This window comes from Danio rerio, chromosome 19, assembly GCF_052040795.2.
Source record: "Danio rerio strain M-AB ecotype USA chromosome 19, GRCz13ab, whole genome shotgun sequence".
In the NCBI taxonomy this organism is placed as follows: domain Eukaryota; kingdom Metazoa; phylum Chordata; class Actinopteri; order Cypriniformes; family Danionidae; genus Danio; species Danio rerio.
Genome location: NC_141039.2, coordinates 29415999 through 29435671, shown reverse-complemented (window position 1 = coordinate 29435671; position 19673 = coordinate 29415999). Strand labels below are relative to the sequence as shown.

The following is a 19673-nucleotide window of genomic DNA, read 5'->3' as shown; positions in this document are numbered from 1 at the left end:
TCACGTGATCGTACAACATGGCTTCACACTGTCCGAGCTGAATGGCTAGATGACTGTTCATGAAGAAGTACAATGATGTGTATCACTTTATGCACTATTTAGTGCTTCCTAGCGCCTGTGAAACAAGGTAAGCAAATTGACTGTATAATAAATCTAAGTTTAAAGCGAGAATGACTACGATATATGATACATACATTTTCTAGGCATGAACTCAAGGCAGCAAGAATTTAAAGCATCTATTGTTCCTTAAATGCTCATTTCAATATATTGTTGTTGTTACCTTTGATATCAGTGTGTTTACGTTAGTGTAACCAACAAAGTAGATGCACTATAACATCTCAGTCAAAGATAGTGAACAATATGACTCCGTTTGACAGATAATGTTTTCTGATAGAGCCTAATGCAGGTCATTTTGATTTTTGTCTTTACATTTGCCCGTTTTTACCGTTTACAGATGAAGCTTCGCGTTCAGCTTCAGTGTAAGAACTTGCACGAGTATCTGAAAGAACTGACCCCAGAAATCCTCGACAGGCTCTACAATCACCCAGCAACATGTCTAGCAGTATACAGGTCCTTCTGTTATACACGCATTCATATTTACGTGTACACTCATAATGTTTTGCCTCTTGTTTAAACTGCTTATTTAAAATAAGCTGAGACAACTCGTTTCTTTAGATTTCTTTGGGAGAACCTAATTATATTAAGTTAATGTATACTCAAATTTGTTAAGCCAACTTAATTGATGTACGTTGTGACAACACGAATGAATTGTGTGGAACTTTATTTTGATCTGATTAGATCACATACTGTTCAAGCAAGTGGAGTTTATTTGGAAATAAAAAGCACAAATATTTTAGTAAACAGCAGTTCTTGCTTTGCTGTAAAAAGGACTTTTAAAAATGATACTTTCAATGAAATTTTTGTTAGTTTTTTTTTTATTTTACATCACAATAGTTTATAAATTAATATTTTAAAATTATATTTTCTAGGGGATGTAATGGTGCAAAATTATATTTATGTAGTATTTATAATCCATTTGATGATGATCTATTAACCTCTTTCCAATTAAAATTGTCGTAAATCATAAGTTTAGTCTTTCTTAAACGGCATTTACTATATTATTACTAAATCAAAAAAAGTTGAAAGAAAAGAAAGGACTTATATTATTATATAATGGAAGTATAAAACAATTTTATGAGGAACGTGCTAAAAACTATTTTAAATTCTACTATATAAAATACGTATTTTTAAAACACGTTTTACTCTTAAAAAGCAAGAAACTCAAATTCATAAATCTGAAACTGTTATTTTGCAAATTGAAGTTTTAAATAGTTTTTATTTTATTATTATTATTATTTGTGTGTGTGTGTGTGTGTGTGTGTGTGTGTGTGTGTGAGATCTTTTTTGGGTGGCGTAATAAACATTTCTACTAGTTTCCATTATTTTAGTATTGTCGTTATTGACCAACAATAATTTATATGTTTTGCAGAACTTCTGTATCATTTTGATAAAAAAGTCAAACTACTCTAATATCAGGCCTGTAGCCAGCCTAGTGAAAGGGGTGGTTCTTTTGTTCTAAAAAAATAGACCTTTTAGCAGTTATTTGACTCGTTTTTTTTTCTTTAATTATGAAGTTTCAATACTGCATTTTAGTGAGATTTTAAGCAGATTTTACACACTTTTACACACTTTTTGATGTGCCAAAATCATTTACTAAAGATTTAGAATAAAGAAATATGAAGAAGCTATTTATTTTAGGCTACTTTATGATATATAACTTGGGGAGAAAATAGGAGTCTGTTTAAAATTTTACATTTAAACTGTAGCCTATTGGCATTTATTAGACAAATATTCAACTAAATTTAGCCAGCACATTCAACTGTCCCCAGTCTCAGAATTTGGCCATTTGAATAACAAAAAATAAATGAACATAATAATAATGTAGGGCTTCACGATTTTTCTAGCTTCTCTTGTAAAAAAAAAAAAAAAAAAAGTATAATTGAAAATTCAAAGATAACAACAATAGCCTAATAAGTATTAATATGGGCCGCTTTTGGTGCTTCGCAACTTTTTATTGCTCAGTGTTTCTTTCAAGAATTAGGTCCAAGATTTAGAATAAAAGTTAATTATTAAATGTTTTCTACAACAATACAGGGAAAGCTGACTTAACGTGCATCAGATTTTGCTTGGTCTTAAAGCCTTTTTTCAATAGGTTATTTTGATAACTTGATGGACAAATTAGCTCATGTATGGGACAAATACCGGACCTTTGTCAGTTATGAAAACTTTCATATCTTGTATCTTTTATTTAAAGTTTATCTAATTTATTGACATTAATAACTTTATATATTGCTTAATTGTCCAAATACATTTTGAGACAATTTTACTATACACATATAAAATTTGAGATTGTTCTATGCTGATTTGTTCACTCTCGTTGGTTCTGATGCAGGGAACTTCCACCACTGGCAAAGAATTACGTGATGCGCATGCTGTTTTTAGACCATCCACTCCCCCAGGCTGCGGTAGCCCTGTGGGTTAAAAAAGACAGTCAAAAGTAAGTACACTATGGACCCTTTTCATAAGACTGTTATGACACGTATAACTGTCATGTCATCATAATCTTAAACTCTTGAAAGTTTTTAATATTTAGATTTTTTTTAAATGTATGATCATTTATATGCATTTATAAATTTGTTTTATCATCTTTGCGTCAAATTACATTAAGGAATTACCGCTTATGTGAGGTGTTTCTAATTCAGCGTCTATAGGAGTAAATCTGACATTATTTCCTCTTTTGGCTGTCGTTGTTAGTCTTACTCTATTTTCTGCTTTTTTCTGAAAGTCTTGATAACACCATCGAGGAGTTTTTCTTGTATTATTTCAGCAAATATGGTTGTAAAAAATATTTCTTGTGCTCTCCTATTCACTGCACTCTAAGTTTACCCAACTATGATGACTTTCGCTACTCAGAAACCCGGAAATGTGAAAAGGGTCCATTAGTGCCATCACTCTAAAACAAATCTTCATATTACAATGATTTCTAAATCATGTGACACTGATGACTGGAGTAATGCTGCTGAAAAATCCGGATTATAAGAAGTAAATTGAAAATTAAAAGCTGTTTTTTATAAATATAAAATATATTTATAGAAAATTATTGTCTTGTTTAAAGGAACAAATACAGACTTTTTACTTAGTTTACTTAGTCCAACACTGTTTGTTTTATATATATATATATATATATATATATATATATATATATATATATATATATATATATATATATATATATATATATATATATGCCTGTCTCTGCTTTTTCTTGTTTTTTGAAGAGACCATGATCAATGTGTGTCGGTGTTAACTGGGCTACGGCTCTGGCACAGTCAGCATCTTCAAGGTGGACTTCAAGGTTTCGTGCTCAACCCCGTGTTTAAGGACAACCTGAGAATAGCACTTTTAGGCGGGTGAGGAGCACAGTTTATATTCCAATCCATGCTAGCACTGCAGCAGCATATTCACTAATTTATGGGTCACTTGCCAGTGGTAAACCGTGGGCAGACGAGGGTGCCAATCTGGGTCCCGATCGGCATGCGAGGGATGTAGAGAGTCTGGACCGCTATGCTATGGAGCGCTGGGAGGTCATCCTTCACTTCATGGTGGGCTCTCCTAGCGCAGCTGTCAGTCAGGATCTGGCTCAGCTCCTCATACAGGCCGGGCTCATGAAGAGGTAAAGCATTACGTCACTCTACTGATGTGCCAGGCAAAGTTCAGGGCTTCTGTAGGGGATCTACAATTGTAAAATCTAAAATTTAAACCTTAAAATATATAAATTGAATTATGTTTTGTATTCTAGATTTTGTTTTTGAGTGAAAAAAATTGGTCTTGATTCTCCTTTTAATACTTCCTCAAAAATAATTCAAACATGCTTCCTCAGCACTTTACTGTCTTTTTAATTTTTAATTTGAATTATTTTATTTGATTATTTTAATGTTGGTTATAGCAAAAAATAGCTTTTGGTCAGTTTCCCATTTGCATTTTACCATTTTACACTGTGTAAATATGACGTGTAGTCATTTTTGACTGCAAAAAACACAAATATGACACAAATATATATATATTTTTAGGACTAGTTCTAGGTCTTAAATAATTTAAAATAGATCTTAATTTTCACATGTCCTTGTAATGCTCCCTCCTAAATTGAACCAAATATGCTCCCATGGTGCTTAAAAATATGGGTTTTTGTTGGTTTGTGCTGTTTGGATTCTATGGTGTTGTAATTTGGGCAGTTTTTTTATGTAGTAAATCTCCATTATTTAATATAACAATATAGGGTATTACTGGCCAACACTCTGGCATATAAAATGTGCACTCTGTATGTACAGCTCTGGTGTTGATTTAAGTATGATATATTTGAAATGACATTTTAATATACACTCAACAGCCACTTTTTTATTAGGTACACCTGTCCAATAGCTCGCTGATGCAAATTTCATATTAGTTAATCACACGGCAGCAACTCAATGTATTTAGGCATGTAGACCTGGTCAAGATGATGACCTAATGGCTGCAGTTCAAACCGAGCATCAAAATGAGAAAGAAAGGTGATTTAAGTGACTTTGAACATGGCATGGTTGTTAGTGCCAGACGGGCTGGTCTCAGTATTTCAGAAACTGCTGGTCTACTGGGATTTTTAAGCATGACCATCTTTAGGGTTTACAGAGAATGGTCCAAAAAAGAGAAAATATTCAGTGAGCGGAAGTTCTGTGGGAGCAAATGCCTTGTTGATGTCAGAGGAGAATGGCCAGACTGGTTTGAGCTGATAGAAAGGCAACAGTAACTGAAATAACCACTCGTTACAAGCGAGGTATGCAGAAGAACATCTCTGAATGCACAACACATCAAACCTTGAGATGGATGGGCTACAGCAGCAGAAAACCACTCTGGATGCCACTCCTTTCAACTAAGAACAAGAAACTGTGGAGTACAATTCGCACAGGCTCACCCAAAAGTAGACAATAGAAGATTTGAAAAATGTCTTTAATGCCTGATCTGATGAGTCTTGATTTCTGCTGTGACATTAGGATGGTGGGGTCAGAATTTGACGTCAACAACATGAAAGCAGGATTGCATCCTGCCTTGTATCGATGGTTCAGGCTGGTGGTGTAATGGTGTCTTGGCACACTTTGGGCCCATTAGTACCAATTGAGCATCATATCAATGCTACAGCCTACATGAGTATTGATCCCTTCATGACCACAGTGTACCCATCATCTTATGGCTACTTTCACCAGGATAACGTGTCATGTCATAAAGCGTGAATCATCTCAGACTGGTTTCTTAAACATGACAATGAGTTCACTGTGCTCAGATGGCCTCCACTGTCACCAGATCTCAATCCAATAGAGCACCTTTGGGATGTGCAGCCGACAAATCTGCAGCAACTGCGTGATGCTGTCATGCTAATATGGACCAATATCTCTGAGAAATATTCTTTAAAATCTTGTTGAATCTATACCACAAAGGATTAAGGCAGTTCCGAAGGCAAAAGGGGATCCAACTCGGTCCTAGTAAGGTATACCTAATAAAGTGGACAGTGAGTGTATATATTAAACATTATTCAGACACTTAGTAACAATGCATATTTAGTAAATGTGATGCACAAGCTGAATTGAGCTTATAATATATATGTTTCTTAATTAATTAAGAAATGTATGATCTATCTGAGTCTAATAAAGTTGATTGCTCCCTGGCCATCGAGAAGGAAGAGGCAGAGAACCTACAAACTTTAAATAACTGTAATAATGTATAAATAAAAAATAAAACAAACAGGTGGTGGCAGCTCCTCATGTCAAACTGAAAGCAAAGCAAAACAAACATAAAGTGTCCATGCCTGGTCCTCTCCTTTCCTGGTACTACTGTCTCTCCTCCATGAGACTTAAGACATGTGGCACACACCGGTGACAGACACTAAGACCAACGCCACTGGCTTTGTTCCGCTCTCACCGATCTTGGCCATGCTCCACTTGCTGCACTTATCTTATGAATTAATTGTTGTTTCAATATAGCCTTTTTATTAAATGAAAATGCAATTTATTGTATTTTGGTTTTAGTTTTTTTAAATAACTAGAATTTAATTGACTTTATTGTGCTTATGTCAGATCTCCTTAACTAGTTTGGAATAAGGATTGGAACTAGGCTTTGTAACTGCCATAACTGGCATTTATGTCTGTTATTTTCGCAATTGTATTTGACAGATTTCACAAAGGCTTTAGCTACTCCTAACTGTCAGCTGGTGCCGGACTCAGTTGTCTTTTTGAGGATGTGCCTCGACTTGATGCTTGTAGGGCAGCTGCACTTTGATGGCTGGATGACAGTGAGATGAGACCTCAGATTTGATCTATTGCATTTGGGTTGTCAATAACACAGCATTGCAACAGGCCCTAGTTTTAGTGTCGTTTTTCACAAGTCCAAATGTAGTTTTGTTTTGTATTATGACAACAAGTGAGACCAACATCATGATTTATCAATGTCAAATCAGCTTTACTCCAACAACTACATAAATGTTTCCAGTAGCTGTTAAGAAATGTTCTTATTCTGTCTAGAAGTTATAACCTCTTCCTCTTCATCATTGTCCGACAGCGAACGTTTGAGGCTTTAATCCGGTACTCTTCATTTCTTATATTTTGGCTGAATTAGATTTGTTTTGTCAGCCTCATCTCATGTGGAAAGTAATTGTTTCATGAGTCGTCAGAAAAGTGGAATACATTCATATAAATACATAAGATTTTAAAAAGAAGGTGTGTCCTTAAACCATCATTGGGGGATGAGGGGTTTGTAAATCATACTAAAATGTATGAATGAGATTGCACAAACTGGCATTGGTTTTGTTGTTTCAGTTGTTTCAGCATGTAAAGGCTCCACCATCTTCTGGAAAGCAGCAGGTCATTTGCATTTACAGATCCACACACAAAAAAACGTTTTTTTTTTTTTTTGCTCTTCCACAAACTGATAAGCTATAATAAATGTTCTGTGCGGGGTTTCCAGCTGAAACTTTACAGACACTTTCTGGTGACAACAGATTTATTTAATCTTTTATGAAAAGGGCATAATTTATCACCTTTAAATTTTATTTAAATAAGTAAAGGTGTGAAAAATTTTACATTTGACTTGCTGAATCCAGAAGAAAAACTTGTATTAAATTGTATTAATTAATTAATTAATTAATTTATTTATTTTTATTCCTCAGCGAGACTGGTGAGGCTCCATGCATCACATCAGCAGGGTTTCAGTTCCTGCTGCTGGACACGGCATCTCAGTTGTGGTACTTCACCCTGCAGTACCTCAAAACAGCACAGGTCAGTGTGTGTGGTGTGATAATCCAGGCTTGCATAATTTGGTTTCATGATTGGACTGACATTTTGATGAGGGTCACAACTGCCTAATGAGGCTTTGATGATGTTATTTTTCAATTACTCTTAATATTCTGTTATTGTTGTTCAAGACAGGGGATTACATTTTTTTTCAGACGCCATGGACCATTAAATATCCTTGTAAGAATTGTTTTCTTATGTAAAGTCTCAACTTATACTGTTAAGAAATAGATATTATTTATTTGTAAAATCTTTTACATAAGTGCATTTTTTACTGATTAAAATACTGTATTTACTTGGATAATTTGTATTTATTTATTTGTATTTTGTTTTTTAATTTCTTTCTTTAAATAAAAATTTGGATATTTATAGAATTATTTGGATAATTATTATTAGAATAATGCGTAAAGCAAAACAAATGAAAACTAACTAAAATGAAAAAATAAAATAAATCAAACCTAGCTCGAGCAAACTAAAATAATATAAAAACAGCAAGATACTGTATGTGTGTGTGTGTGTTTGTGTGTGTATTCATTCATTCATTCATTTTCCTTCGGCTTAGACCCTGTTTACACTAATACAATTTAGTTTTAAAACAGCGTTTTAGAATGAAAAAATCCGGGTCCACACCAGTTTCACCTAGTGTTTCTAAACAGCTATCCGTTCACACTATACCGCTGAAAATGTATCATGTGACCACACACACACTCTGGCATGCACTGCAGCATATGCACGCTTTGGAACCCCAGGCAGTCAGCGGGTGCTTTAAGCATATCTACCCAGTTGAGAGCTGTGCACATTGGACTATTCATCAAGGACCTACTGCTTGATCTAATCTCACTATATGTGTTATGTGATATTTAGTTAATCTTGTTTTCTATATCTAATGACATATTCCCTGACTTTGGTCTTTTAAATGTATTACTTGTTCATAGGTAACGTGTTTTGGCTGAGCGCAAAGATAATTCCATAGATTGTAAAAGATATGGACGTAGTATCCGTGACGTCACCTATAGGTTTATGAAGAGCCCAAAAGAAGCTACCAGTAGCCGTGGCCAACCGGCGCTGTTTTGTCATCGCATTAACCGGGGCATACCAAATAAGGGCAAAGAAGCGGAGGAAGTCTGAACTTGCAAATAAAGGATGCAGGACTGAACTGTCTGTAGGCTACTTAATTTTGAGGAAAAAGCCCCAATCAGTCTGCAGCCACGTATTCGTTTTCAGATGTCTCCGTTTTCCCCCTATCCACACTGACACGAAGCGGCAGCGTTTTAAAATGAAAACGGCCTCTTCAGCGTTTCCATAAAGCTCAGTTTTTGGGTGCTCGAAAACTGTGCCGTAGTGTGGACAGATGGCATAACCCTAGCAAATCTTATGCGTTTTAAAACTAAAACATATTAGTGTAAACAGGACCTTAATCTCTTATATATCAGGGGTTGCCACAGTGACATAAATATATATATATATATATATATATATATATATATATATATATATATATATATATATATATATATATATATATATATATACACTCTATATATATATATATATATATATATATATATATATATATATATATACTCTATATGCCATACTCTATGATGCATTTATCATAAGCCAGCTACCATGTATTACTTTTACTGCAGAACCATACAAACTCAGAAGAAAAATTATGAATAAACTTTGTGCATAGCAGCATGAAGCTTCTGAGTACTGTCAGGCAAAGATAAACAACTTAGCATGGCACAACAGTGTGCTTTTCCCTTTCTAACATATTGAAGAAAAAAGTATTCTTGCTTTGCCAACCTTACACAACAAAAGTTGAAAATTTGAAGCAGCAACCAAAAACGGCTTCTCTATCTTATGAAAACACATGGCTTCATGCTGATTCCTTCAATAGCTAGACGTCTGGATGAAAGTACTTTGTAAGACTGTGGGGTGAGAGTTCCTACACTGCATTGCATATGTGCACAAAAAAATATTTTATTGAATATGATTGTGAAATACAAATGTTTGGATGGCAATAGTGAATTATTCAGGACTCGCACCTTCTCTTCCAGCCTGATATTTTTTTTCCCCCTCAAGATGTTTACATGATGACTTTTCATTCCGTCAGTCTGTTTGTTCATGTAAATGTGGTTCCACCTCCTTATTAACAGTCTAATCTCTTTCCTTCATAGTCGAGAGGAATGGACCTGGTGGAGATTCTTTCCTTTTTGTTCCAGCTGAGTTTTTCCACTCTTGGAAGGGTGAGTGCTGCTTTTACTACAGTACGCCCAGAATAACATATGAGTCATAGATAAAAGCTATTACTTATCGTAATTAAATTAAAGAAGCCACTCTGCCTTTCTCTGCTTGGTTATTAAAAGGTTTTGCTTTGTAGTCTGATTGTTGTTTTTCTTGTAGGATTATTCTGTGGAGGGCATGAGCGAGTCCCTGCTCACATTTTTGCAGCATCTACGAGAGTTTGGTCTGGTTTTTCAAAGAAAGGTCTGTCATTTAGTGAAAATACTAAATTTAGATCAAAGATCAAAACCCAAACTTTTGAATGATGTACATAGAATTTATTTTAATATATTTGACAATACAGTTGAAGTCAGAATTATTAAACCCCCTGAATTATTAGCACTCCTGTTAATTTTTTTCCCAAATTTCTGTTTAACGGAGAGATTTTTTAAACAAATTTCTAAACATAATAGTTTTAATAGCTTATACCTGATAAATAATTTATTTTATCTTTGCCATAATGAAAGTAAATAATATTTGACTAGATATTTTTTCTAGACACTTCTATACAGGTAAAAGTGACATTTAAAGGCTTAACTAGGTTAATTAGACAAACAATTAAAATGATAATTTTAACCTTTAAAATGTTTTTTTTTTTTTATTCTAGACAAAATAAAACAAATAAGACTTTTTTTCCGGAAGCGAAAATATTATCAGACATACTGTGAAAATTTCCTTGTTAATTTTCCTCTGTTAAACATCATTTGGTAAATATTAAAAAAAAAAAAAAATCAACTTTATGCTCATTGGGGCTGAATTCATTTAATGAAGTATATTAAAATCAGCACTGTTGTAAATAAACACACACACACACACACACACACACACACACACACACACACACACACACACACACACACACACACACACACATTCATTATTTTTGAGTAATATATTAAGAAGTGTATAAATTAAAGTAGAAGTCATTTTTCTTTGTCTTCATATTTTTGTGGAAATGGCAATATTGTGCCAATCCAGAAAATGTATGTTTTTACATTTTTTTGTTTGTTATTTAGTCTTATACAAGTATTTTCAATCAAGGACACGTTAAACTGATCAAAAGTGAAAGTAAATGCATAATATAATGAAAGATTCTATATATTTTTAAATTTACAACTGTTGTTGTTGTTGTTTGTTACCTATATTTCTATTTATCAGTGATTCCCTAATTAAAATATATCACCATTTTCACAATAATTCAAGAATACTTGACAGATTTTATACTAAGTGAACTTGTTTTTAAAAACATCTTCTGAAAGAAAGACTTTTAAGTCATGTATCATATATGACAGTGAAAAAATTCTGTTTTTAATGTAATATTGATAGTGTATTTTTGTCACCTCTTTATCTTATTGATTTATGAAGTTGTTGGAGTTTTTCGGTGAACTGTCCCTTTAACTATATTTAAAAATAAACACGACCAGTCAAAAGTTTGGGGTCATTTTTTTTTTCATCCTTTTTTATTTTTTAAAGAAAATTATTCTGTTTATCAATGCGGCATTTATTAAACAAAAAAATTGTTAAATACTTTTTTATTAAATATTTATTTATTACTTTTAGTATGTAGTTTCAAGTAAAATGATTACTCCAAATCAGGGCATGCATATATATATATATATATATATATATATATATATATATATATATATATATATATATATATATATATATATATATATATAGGGGGAAATAAAATAAAAACATGTGGTGCCCTTTGTTATAGCTCCAGGGCCCAATATGTTCCTAATATTGTCCTGCAAACAACTCTTTAAAAAAAAAAAAAAAAAAAAAGTAAATAAATAAATAAATAAAAAACCACAAAGTAAACCATATTAATTATTATTATTAATTCATTGATTTTCTTTTTGGCTTAGTCCCGTTATATTATTATTATTATTATTATTATTATTATTATATAGGCCTTGCTCGAAAGCAATCATGCAAACCAGGTTCTGCTAAAAAAATCTTTGCTCAGTATCTGGTGCACAGCGGCAAGACATTTGGCAGCAAACTATGACTTTATTTTAATGACAAATGTGTAATACTACTGCTAATTTAAGTTTTTATTAATAATATGCTTATGCAATGAATGACTGCTAACTGATCAAATGTTAGAATATGTAAACTTTTTTAGTTATATAAAATTAAAAGCCTGGGTGCTGATCCGCAGAGTACTATTATTTTGAGGGCGATATCAAGCTCAGATTTGGTTGGCCAATCAGCAAAATGAAAATCCAGCCAAATTCTTTTTTTTTCTTCTTTTTTTGTGAGTAAAAGAAAAACCAAAAAACGTCCGTTTTCTAAGTTTTCTTTTTTTTTGTTCGAAAACGGATATAGAATGGACAGAAAATACCCTGATTACTCCAGTCATTGTTGCTTTTACTACAGTTACATTCATAAAATTAATAATAGTAATAATATTCAGTATTAGAGTGATTTCTAAAGGATCATGTGAAACTGAAGACTAAAGTAATGAAGCTGAAAATTCATCTTTAAATCACTGGGGTAAATGATTAAATTAAATGATAAACTACTTTTAAAATGTTATTTTATAGTGCAATAACATTTTACAATTGTACCGTATGTTTGATTAAATAAATGCAGCCTTGATGAGCAGGAAAAGTTTATTTTAAAACATTAAAAAAATTCTACTGTCCTCAATGTATATATCTACAAGAAAACATCTACTCTAAATTGAAATCACATTTCTAATAATAACAGTTAAATTGTATTTTTGACCAAATAAACGCAGCCTTGGTGTACAGAGCAGATTAAAACAAAACCATTAAACAATTGTGCAAACTTTAAACTGGTAGTGTATGCTAATGTAAAAACAAGCGCTTGCACTGCTTTGCATCACTCCCTGTATCTTTTTTCCCCAGAGGAAGTCAAGAAGGTACTACCCTACGAGACTCGCCATAACTCTCGCTGCAGGAGTCACTGCAAACCCAGCCTCGGGATCTGCCTCTTCTGCACTGGGAGCAATACCAGGAACAGGAGACACTGGATTCATCGTTGTAGAAACTAATTATCGCATATATGCCTATACAAGTATGTCACACACTGATATTTGTCTACCACTTTACAAGATCATTCACGGAAAGGAGTACTAACTCTTTTTCTGCCTGACAGACTCTGAACTTCAGATTGCACTGGTCGCTCTGTTTAGTGAGATGTTGTATCGGTTTCCTAACCTGGTGGTTGCACAGGTCACCCGAGAGTCTGTGCAGCAGGCCATCAGTAACGGCATCACCGCACAGCAGGTGAGAGAGAGACCACCTGTTGATCTGTCCATTGGTTTGTCTTGTTTTTTTTTTAAAGGGCTGATTTGATTTCTATTTTATTTTTCAGATTATTCACTTCTTACGGACCCGAGCACACCCAGTAATGCTTAAACAGGTAATTGGTATTAGGTTTATACTTGTTGAGGTTTAGAAATGTGTGCAAAATGAATTTAGAAATACAGGTCGCTCTTTATTTGAAGGTACTCTAGCTATTAGAAAAACATTAATTATAGTGCTACACAATATACTGCAATTATCACAATTATAGTATATGCAATAAACACATCGACAACATGAATTACATTTATTTTATGCATTCCCCACCTACCCAGTCCAAAGCTGAACACAGAGCTGAATATATATACTAATGGCAGGAGTCGAGAAAAAAGAGAGGAAAATGTTATCAGAGTCAGAATATCTGCTGAGGTTTTCACTCCTTCGTAGTGTTTAAAAGACTAAATGTTCGCAACATGTCAGTTTATTCATAAAAATGTGCATTTGTATAATGTTAAAATTATTGTTTTTAGCAGAATTATTTATTATAAGCATATTTATATTTGTTTTAATAATAAAAACAAGTTTAGATTTGTCCTCCTGTCTGAATTTAGAGACGTTTGCATCACCATGGGGCATAAGAATAGGATGGGCGTTTGGATATAACTAAGTTTTTTGACCACATTTCATTGTTATTGTTAATTTCTTTTTTGTTTGCTGGAGATTAGAACCAAATTTAGAAATAGTTTTTCCTTGCGCTTAATAAATGAAAATGAGGACGCATGGAGGAAGCTCATTCTTTATCCTCGCGCTGCAGATGGTCTGTTTTACTCTTTTCACGCTAATGAAGCATTCAGCTTTTCCTCTTACAAAGTTTGCCATGTAAATAGCAAATGCGCCATGGTGCAACACAACTGACTCTTAAAGGGAAGATGAGACTCTGATTGGTTTAATGGACATTATGCTCAAAACATACCTAAAACTTATTAAGCAAATCATATTTTTCCATCCTTAAAATAGCAAAAGTGGATTCAGACATGCTTTTAATGCTTTTGTGCAATGAGCTTTAGACTCTGCGCCTAGATCATTAAAATAGAGCCCTAAAAGTTATATATACATTATTTGGGTGATTTTTTTGGGGGGGATATGTGCACCAGATTCAAAGTTTCATCTTTGAGAGACACATGAAGATTTTCTTTTATTACATTTTCATAAAATTTCTTCTACTTAAAATTCTATGTGCAATTCATAATCGCTTTATTTAATAAACAAGTTTAATTTTAGGTTTTACTCACATAATCGCATATATACAGCTGCATGTATTAAACATAATAGTTCTAATAACTAATTTATTGTGTCTTTGCCATGTTGACAGTACATGTAATGTATTTAGCAAGATACTAGTTTTCAGCTTAAAGTGCAATTTAAAAGCTTGAGGTTAAAAGCTAGGTTAATAAGGTCATTAAACAGCAATGGTTTGTTCTTTCTTAAGGGGGCTAATAATATTGACCTTAGAAGTTTTTAAATTTACTTTGTTTTTCCAGCCAAACAATAAAGAAATAAGACTTTGTCTCAAAGAAAAAATAAATGGGAAATATTATATAAAAAAACGTTGTCTTCACCTGTATGTGTGTGCGTGTGCGTGTGTGTGTGTGTATGTATGTTTGTATGTTTGTATGTATGTATGTATGTATGTATGTATGTATGTATGTATGTATGTATGTATGTATATATATATATATATATATATATATATATATATATATATATATATATATATGTATGTTAGGTATGCTGTTTAACTGCTTATCAATGCAAATAAATAATCAGCCAATCGCATAGCACAATTTTGCTACAATTTTGTACAGGCTCACTATTACTGGAAAACAGCAGAGTGGAAAAAGACTGCCTTGTCAGATGGAACTGCAATGAATTCTGCAGTGACATATAGATGGAAGGGTCTGAACTCACCATAAACAAAAGAAAGCATGGATCCATGCTGCCTTGTTTAAACAGTTATTCATGTAATGTACTCTTGTCACACTTTGGTCTTCTTGGAACCATTTTAGGAAAAGAGTCACAGCTAGTGAATTTTATTGCTGATCATGTCCATCCTTTTATGACCACAGTGTACCCATTTTGTGATAACTAGCTACTTCAAGCAGGATAACACTCCATGCCACAGCTCAAATAATCTCAAACAGGTTTTGTAAACATCAAATGGCCTCCAAAGTCACCAGATCTCTATCCAATAAACCACTTTTGTGATGTGCTGGAACGGAAGATTCATATCACGGATGTGCATCCGACAAATCTACAGGAAGCTGTGTAATGCTATCATGCCAGTAGGAAGCAAAATCTCTGAGGATAATTCTCTGCACCTTAAATCTTTGCCACAAAGAATTTGGGCAGTTCAGATCAGTGAATGAATGTGTGTTTATATGTTATTAAAATTAAATCTCTTTAGGGTTTTATACACTTATTAAGGATTGACGTGAATATAGTAATTAAGACAAAAGTTATTGTAATGCTTTTTCAAAATGTGCAATAATATCTTGATTAAACTGCACAGCTCATATGGATCTGTTTTTAAGAATTTATAATGTTTTTGTAGCTTTTAAGTAAATGAAAGTTGTCACTAAAATGGCAGAAAGCCCACTCTAAAAAGTATTATTAGTATTTCAAAGATTAACCAAACCTTAGGGGGTTGGAATTACAAAAGGGCAAGTAAATGATGCCTATTAAATTAGTTCAAATTGTTTTAGTTATTTAAAAATTAAATGCTTAAAGGCATAGTATTTAATTTTTTTCCACTAGAGGGTGAATATCCTCAACAAACAAAGGGGTTGTTTGATGACTCTGTGACTGGAATCATGGAAGTTGTCATCTTCATTACATGGGGACACTGCAGAAAGCATTATTATCATAGTAGTGTGAAGCAGAGTAAAAGTCTGAAATGTTTGGATGCGTTGTTTTTGTATTCACATTTAAAAATGTCATTATGTTTACAAACCTTGCACACTGAATCTGATATGTAGTGATTAATCTATTGGAAAAAATTGATGAACATTTCAGAGTCAATTCAAGCAGTGATGTTTCATTCTCTTTCTTCATATTAGAATAAGAAAGAAGAATAAATATTGCGTTCATCCAATCCACTGCAAGGAGAGGAAGGAGAGTTCACCTCCTTATTAAACAGCTGCCTGGGATTATCCTGTAATGCAAGTTTATTTCAGGAAATCAATAATTTTTAAAAAATATTTTGCTTGAGATACATCAAACATTATTATCCGTAAATGGAACGCAAGCACTGAAGCAATTGCAGACAAGTGTGACACGGCATCAAAGCAGCTAAGCTTTTATTATGCAACAATCCACCGCTTTCGGTTCTTCCAGTTGTGATAACATAGGGAGGGAAGCGTTTGTTCATTATTTTTTTTATCGTATAAAAATATATATTTTAGGGCTCTGTTATAAATTCTCAAATAAAATGCACAACATATTAAAATGTTGTTGATGCTTCCCTGTTTTTGATCAAATCAAACCAGAAATCGAGGGTATATCTAATTCATTCTGCGTCACTAGTTAAATTGCTTATATCTCTGGATTTCAACATTCTCCGAAATATTTTAGATAATATAAGTAAGCAAAATATATATCACAGCTCTTGTAGTTTTAGGATATTTTAATGAGGAAAATTACATAATGTGCCTTTAACTTAAAATCCCATTAATGTCCCCTGTAGACTTGGATGTCCCTTAGGTGTCACCCTTGTGCAATATGCCAGTTACTATCATGTAAATGTTATGCTGCTACTGTATGTAAATAATTATGGCCTAAACATGCATAAACATGTTTAGTGTGTGTGGTTTTGTTTTTAGACCCCCGTTCTCCCCCCAACCATCACAGATCAGATCAGACTGTGGGAGCTTGAGAAAGATCGCTTGCAGTTTACCGAGGGTGAGTGTGTCTCTGTGCATATAAGATGAGCTTTTTTTTTTTTTTACTTCCTAGCCAATTTGCATTTCCCATTAAGTCAATTTGTGTTTTACTTCAGACAGCTCAATTACATATTAATATTGCATTAGTAATTTCAGTGACTTAAATAATACACTGTCAGCTTCATTTAAAAGCAGCCTCTGGGAATGGCTGTCTCCATTTCAATATATATAAAAGAGAAATTGCATATTGATGATATTATAGCATGGAGAATTTGTTTCAATTCCGTGGATGACCTACACGGTTCATTCTCTCAAATGTAAATGTCAGACTGTATGAGAAATGTGTTGGTGAAATGCAATGTAAATAATGCATTTGCATTGGAATAAGAGTGGGGTTGAGGGTCATAAATGGCATCTAAATATATGCAGACATCTCAGTGATGCATTTTGTTTTCTTTAACTACTATGTTTTTCTTGCAGGAGTGTTATACAACCAGTTTTTATCCCAGGCTGATTTCGAAGTGTTGCGGGACAGGGCTCAGGTAAAAAAAAAAACTTGTACTTTCTACTTGTATTACCAGCACTTATACATTGAGTACTGATTGTTATACCTCTGTCCTGCAGGGTTTAGGAGTGCTGGTGTGGCAGAATCCCGCTCACAGGGTCATGGTGGTGACTCCTCATGGACACAGCGAGGTTAAGAGATTCTGGAAGAGACAAAAAAGCCATTCATAAGGGAAAAACTTAAAGTATGCAGTAAGAAACCTAGTAAACAGTAGGTTCATGTAATCTTTTAGCTCTGAAAGATTACATAAACTTACTGTATACTTATTATTGAATTTATGCTTACAAATGAACAGGAGGACTATTTTTGTGCATTTTACTGCAAGTTGATCTGGGTAAAAAAAACAAAGTTTCTATGCATAGTTTGAAGCCTTTTGCTGTTCATGTGACAGTATGTGCATTATTATTCTGTTATTGACTTGATTTCGCTTTTGTAGTGTATAAATTTGCTACACGTTTGTGTCCAAGGTAAACTGACCAAAATAAACACTGTTTACAATGAGCGCTCTCACTTTTGTTTGATAACATGGAAATTTAGTCAGTGAAATTGACAACATGGAAATTTAGGCCATGAAATTTACATTTCAGTCACAAGTAATTAGGAGGGAAATAACAGAGTTCAGTTTCAGATATAAATTTGAATAAATTAGTCTTAATGGGCAAATGTTACAAAAACATCCCGGTCATGGTTTTTAAGAATTATTATTGAAATAAAAGTATATGGTATAATAAATGTTAATTTTTAGGACAGTTCCTTAAAAATGACTCTAATGGTTCTCCCAAACAACATCATTCTTCCAAACAACTATTCATTTTGTATATAATATTATTACGTAGTATGTCATTTTAAACAGGGATTGAAAGCAATAAACAACTTGTTTTCAGATGTGCTTAATTATTAAGCAGGTTTTCCTATTTTTAAATGGCCCAAAATAAGATGCAATTCTTAATGAACAGTAAAAGTATCCACAAGATGTTTGCAGTATTTTAGAAACTGTATGCTTACTGGGGTAACGGTGAAAAATTAGATTAAAACAGGTCAAAAATAAATTGAGTTCATTTGCAAAACAATAATTTAAAAAATTGATTTGTTTATATTACCATGATTTAAGAACATGAATAAAAACCAATTAAAAAAAATAAAGATTTTAAAAGCTACAATGAAAAAAGAATGAGAAGTACAAAAAAAAAAAAAAAAAAAACAGAGAAGAAAAATACAAGAGAAAATTATGCTGGTCCCTCTATCTCCTACCTTGAAAGGTTAATTTTCTTGCCCAGCTTTTCATGCCAAAACATTGAAATTTGGGACTGTTTGGTTTATATATATATATATATATATATATATATATATATATATATATATATATATATATATATATATATATATATATATATATACCTTGTATGTAATGTTTTAAAGTAATGTGAAGAGAACATCTGAACCATATATATTTTTATTACACTTTATCAATTTGTGTCTGATTATTTTAAACACATTTTAAAGGATGTTATAAATCTCTACTTGAGCAAAAGGAATAGACTCATTCATGTATACTGAAGAATTTATAAAGGAGTGTTCATCTACAGTTTGCCTGATTATAAACATTTTATTTGCACTTATTTTTTCCCCTGATTGTTCCCCAAATAAAAAAAGTTTTACTGTAATGCCAAACAAAGGAGTTCTTGATTGAATTGCTATTAGTTCTGGACTGGTAAATTGGCATGTTGAATTATGCCTTTCTAAGTAGGTTAATAAAAATGTATATCAAATAAGAACAGTTTGTGGTTAATTAAAAAAAAAGGTATTTACCCTAATAACTTGCATAGTTTTATGTTGTATATGACATTTTTATAAGTGAAAATTCACACCATTTTTTTGTTTACATTTTTATTTGGTTACTTTATTGGTTGTTAGCCCACAATTTAACTAATCAATGTCATTAGACGTCTGAAATTAAATAAGCAAACAGATTCTGAATGTGGCTTATGCCCTAATGAATTTAACGTTAGTATTCATTTACAAACAAGGCAGAAACTTTAAAGTTGATTTTCATGGAAAATGTTTGTAAGGACCGAAACAAAAAGGCAGCTAACTAGAGAGAGAGAGAGAGAGAGAGAGAAAAAAAAAGAAAGACATGAAAAAACGGGAACTACCATTGACAATAACAGTGACCGCTATCACTGTGTTTATGATCCCTGAGCAGTGCACTCTGGAGAGGCTGTGA

General features: G+C 32.8%; 1 protein-coding gene across 1 annotated transcript; it reads left to right on the top strand.

Moving 5' to 3' along the window:
* Positions 1 to 31: 31 nt before the first annotated feature.
* gtf2h4 (general transcription factor IIH, polypeptide 4) lies at positions 32 to 17950 on the top strand. Its single transcript, NM_199927.1, is given in 14 exon segments — positions 32 to 127; positions 455 to 570; positions 2453 to 2557; positions 3339 to 3470; positions 3548 to 3733; positions 7253 to 7361; positions 9560 to 9628; positions 9786 to 9869; positions 12548 to 12716; positions 12798 to 12928; positions 13017 to 13064; positions 16825 to 16903; positions 17365 to 17426; positions 17509 to 17950. Coding segments are annotated over 13 exon segments (1401 nt in total). The 5' UTR covers positions 32 to 127; the 3' UTR covers positions 17620 to 17950.
* Positions 17951 to 19673: the final 1723 nt, after the last annotated feature.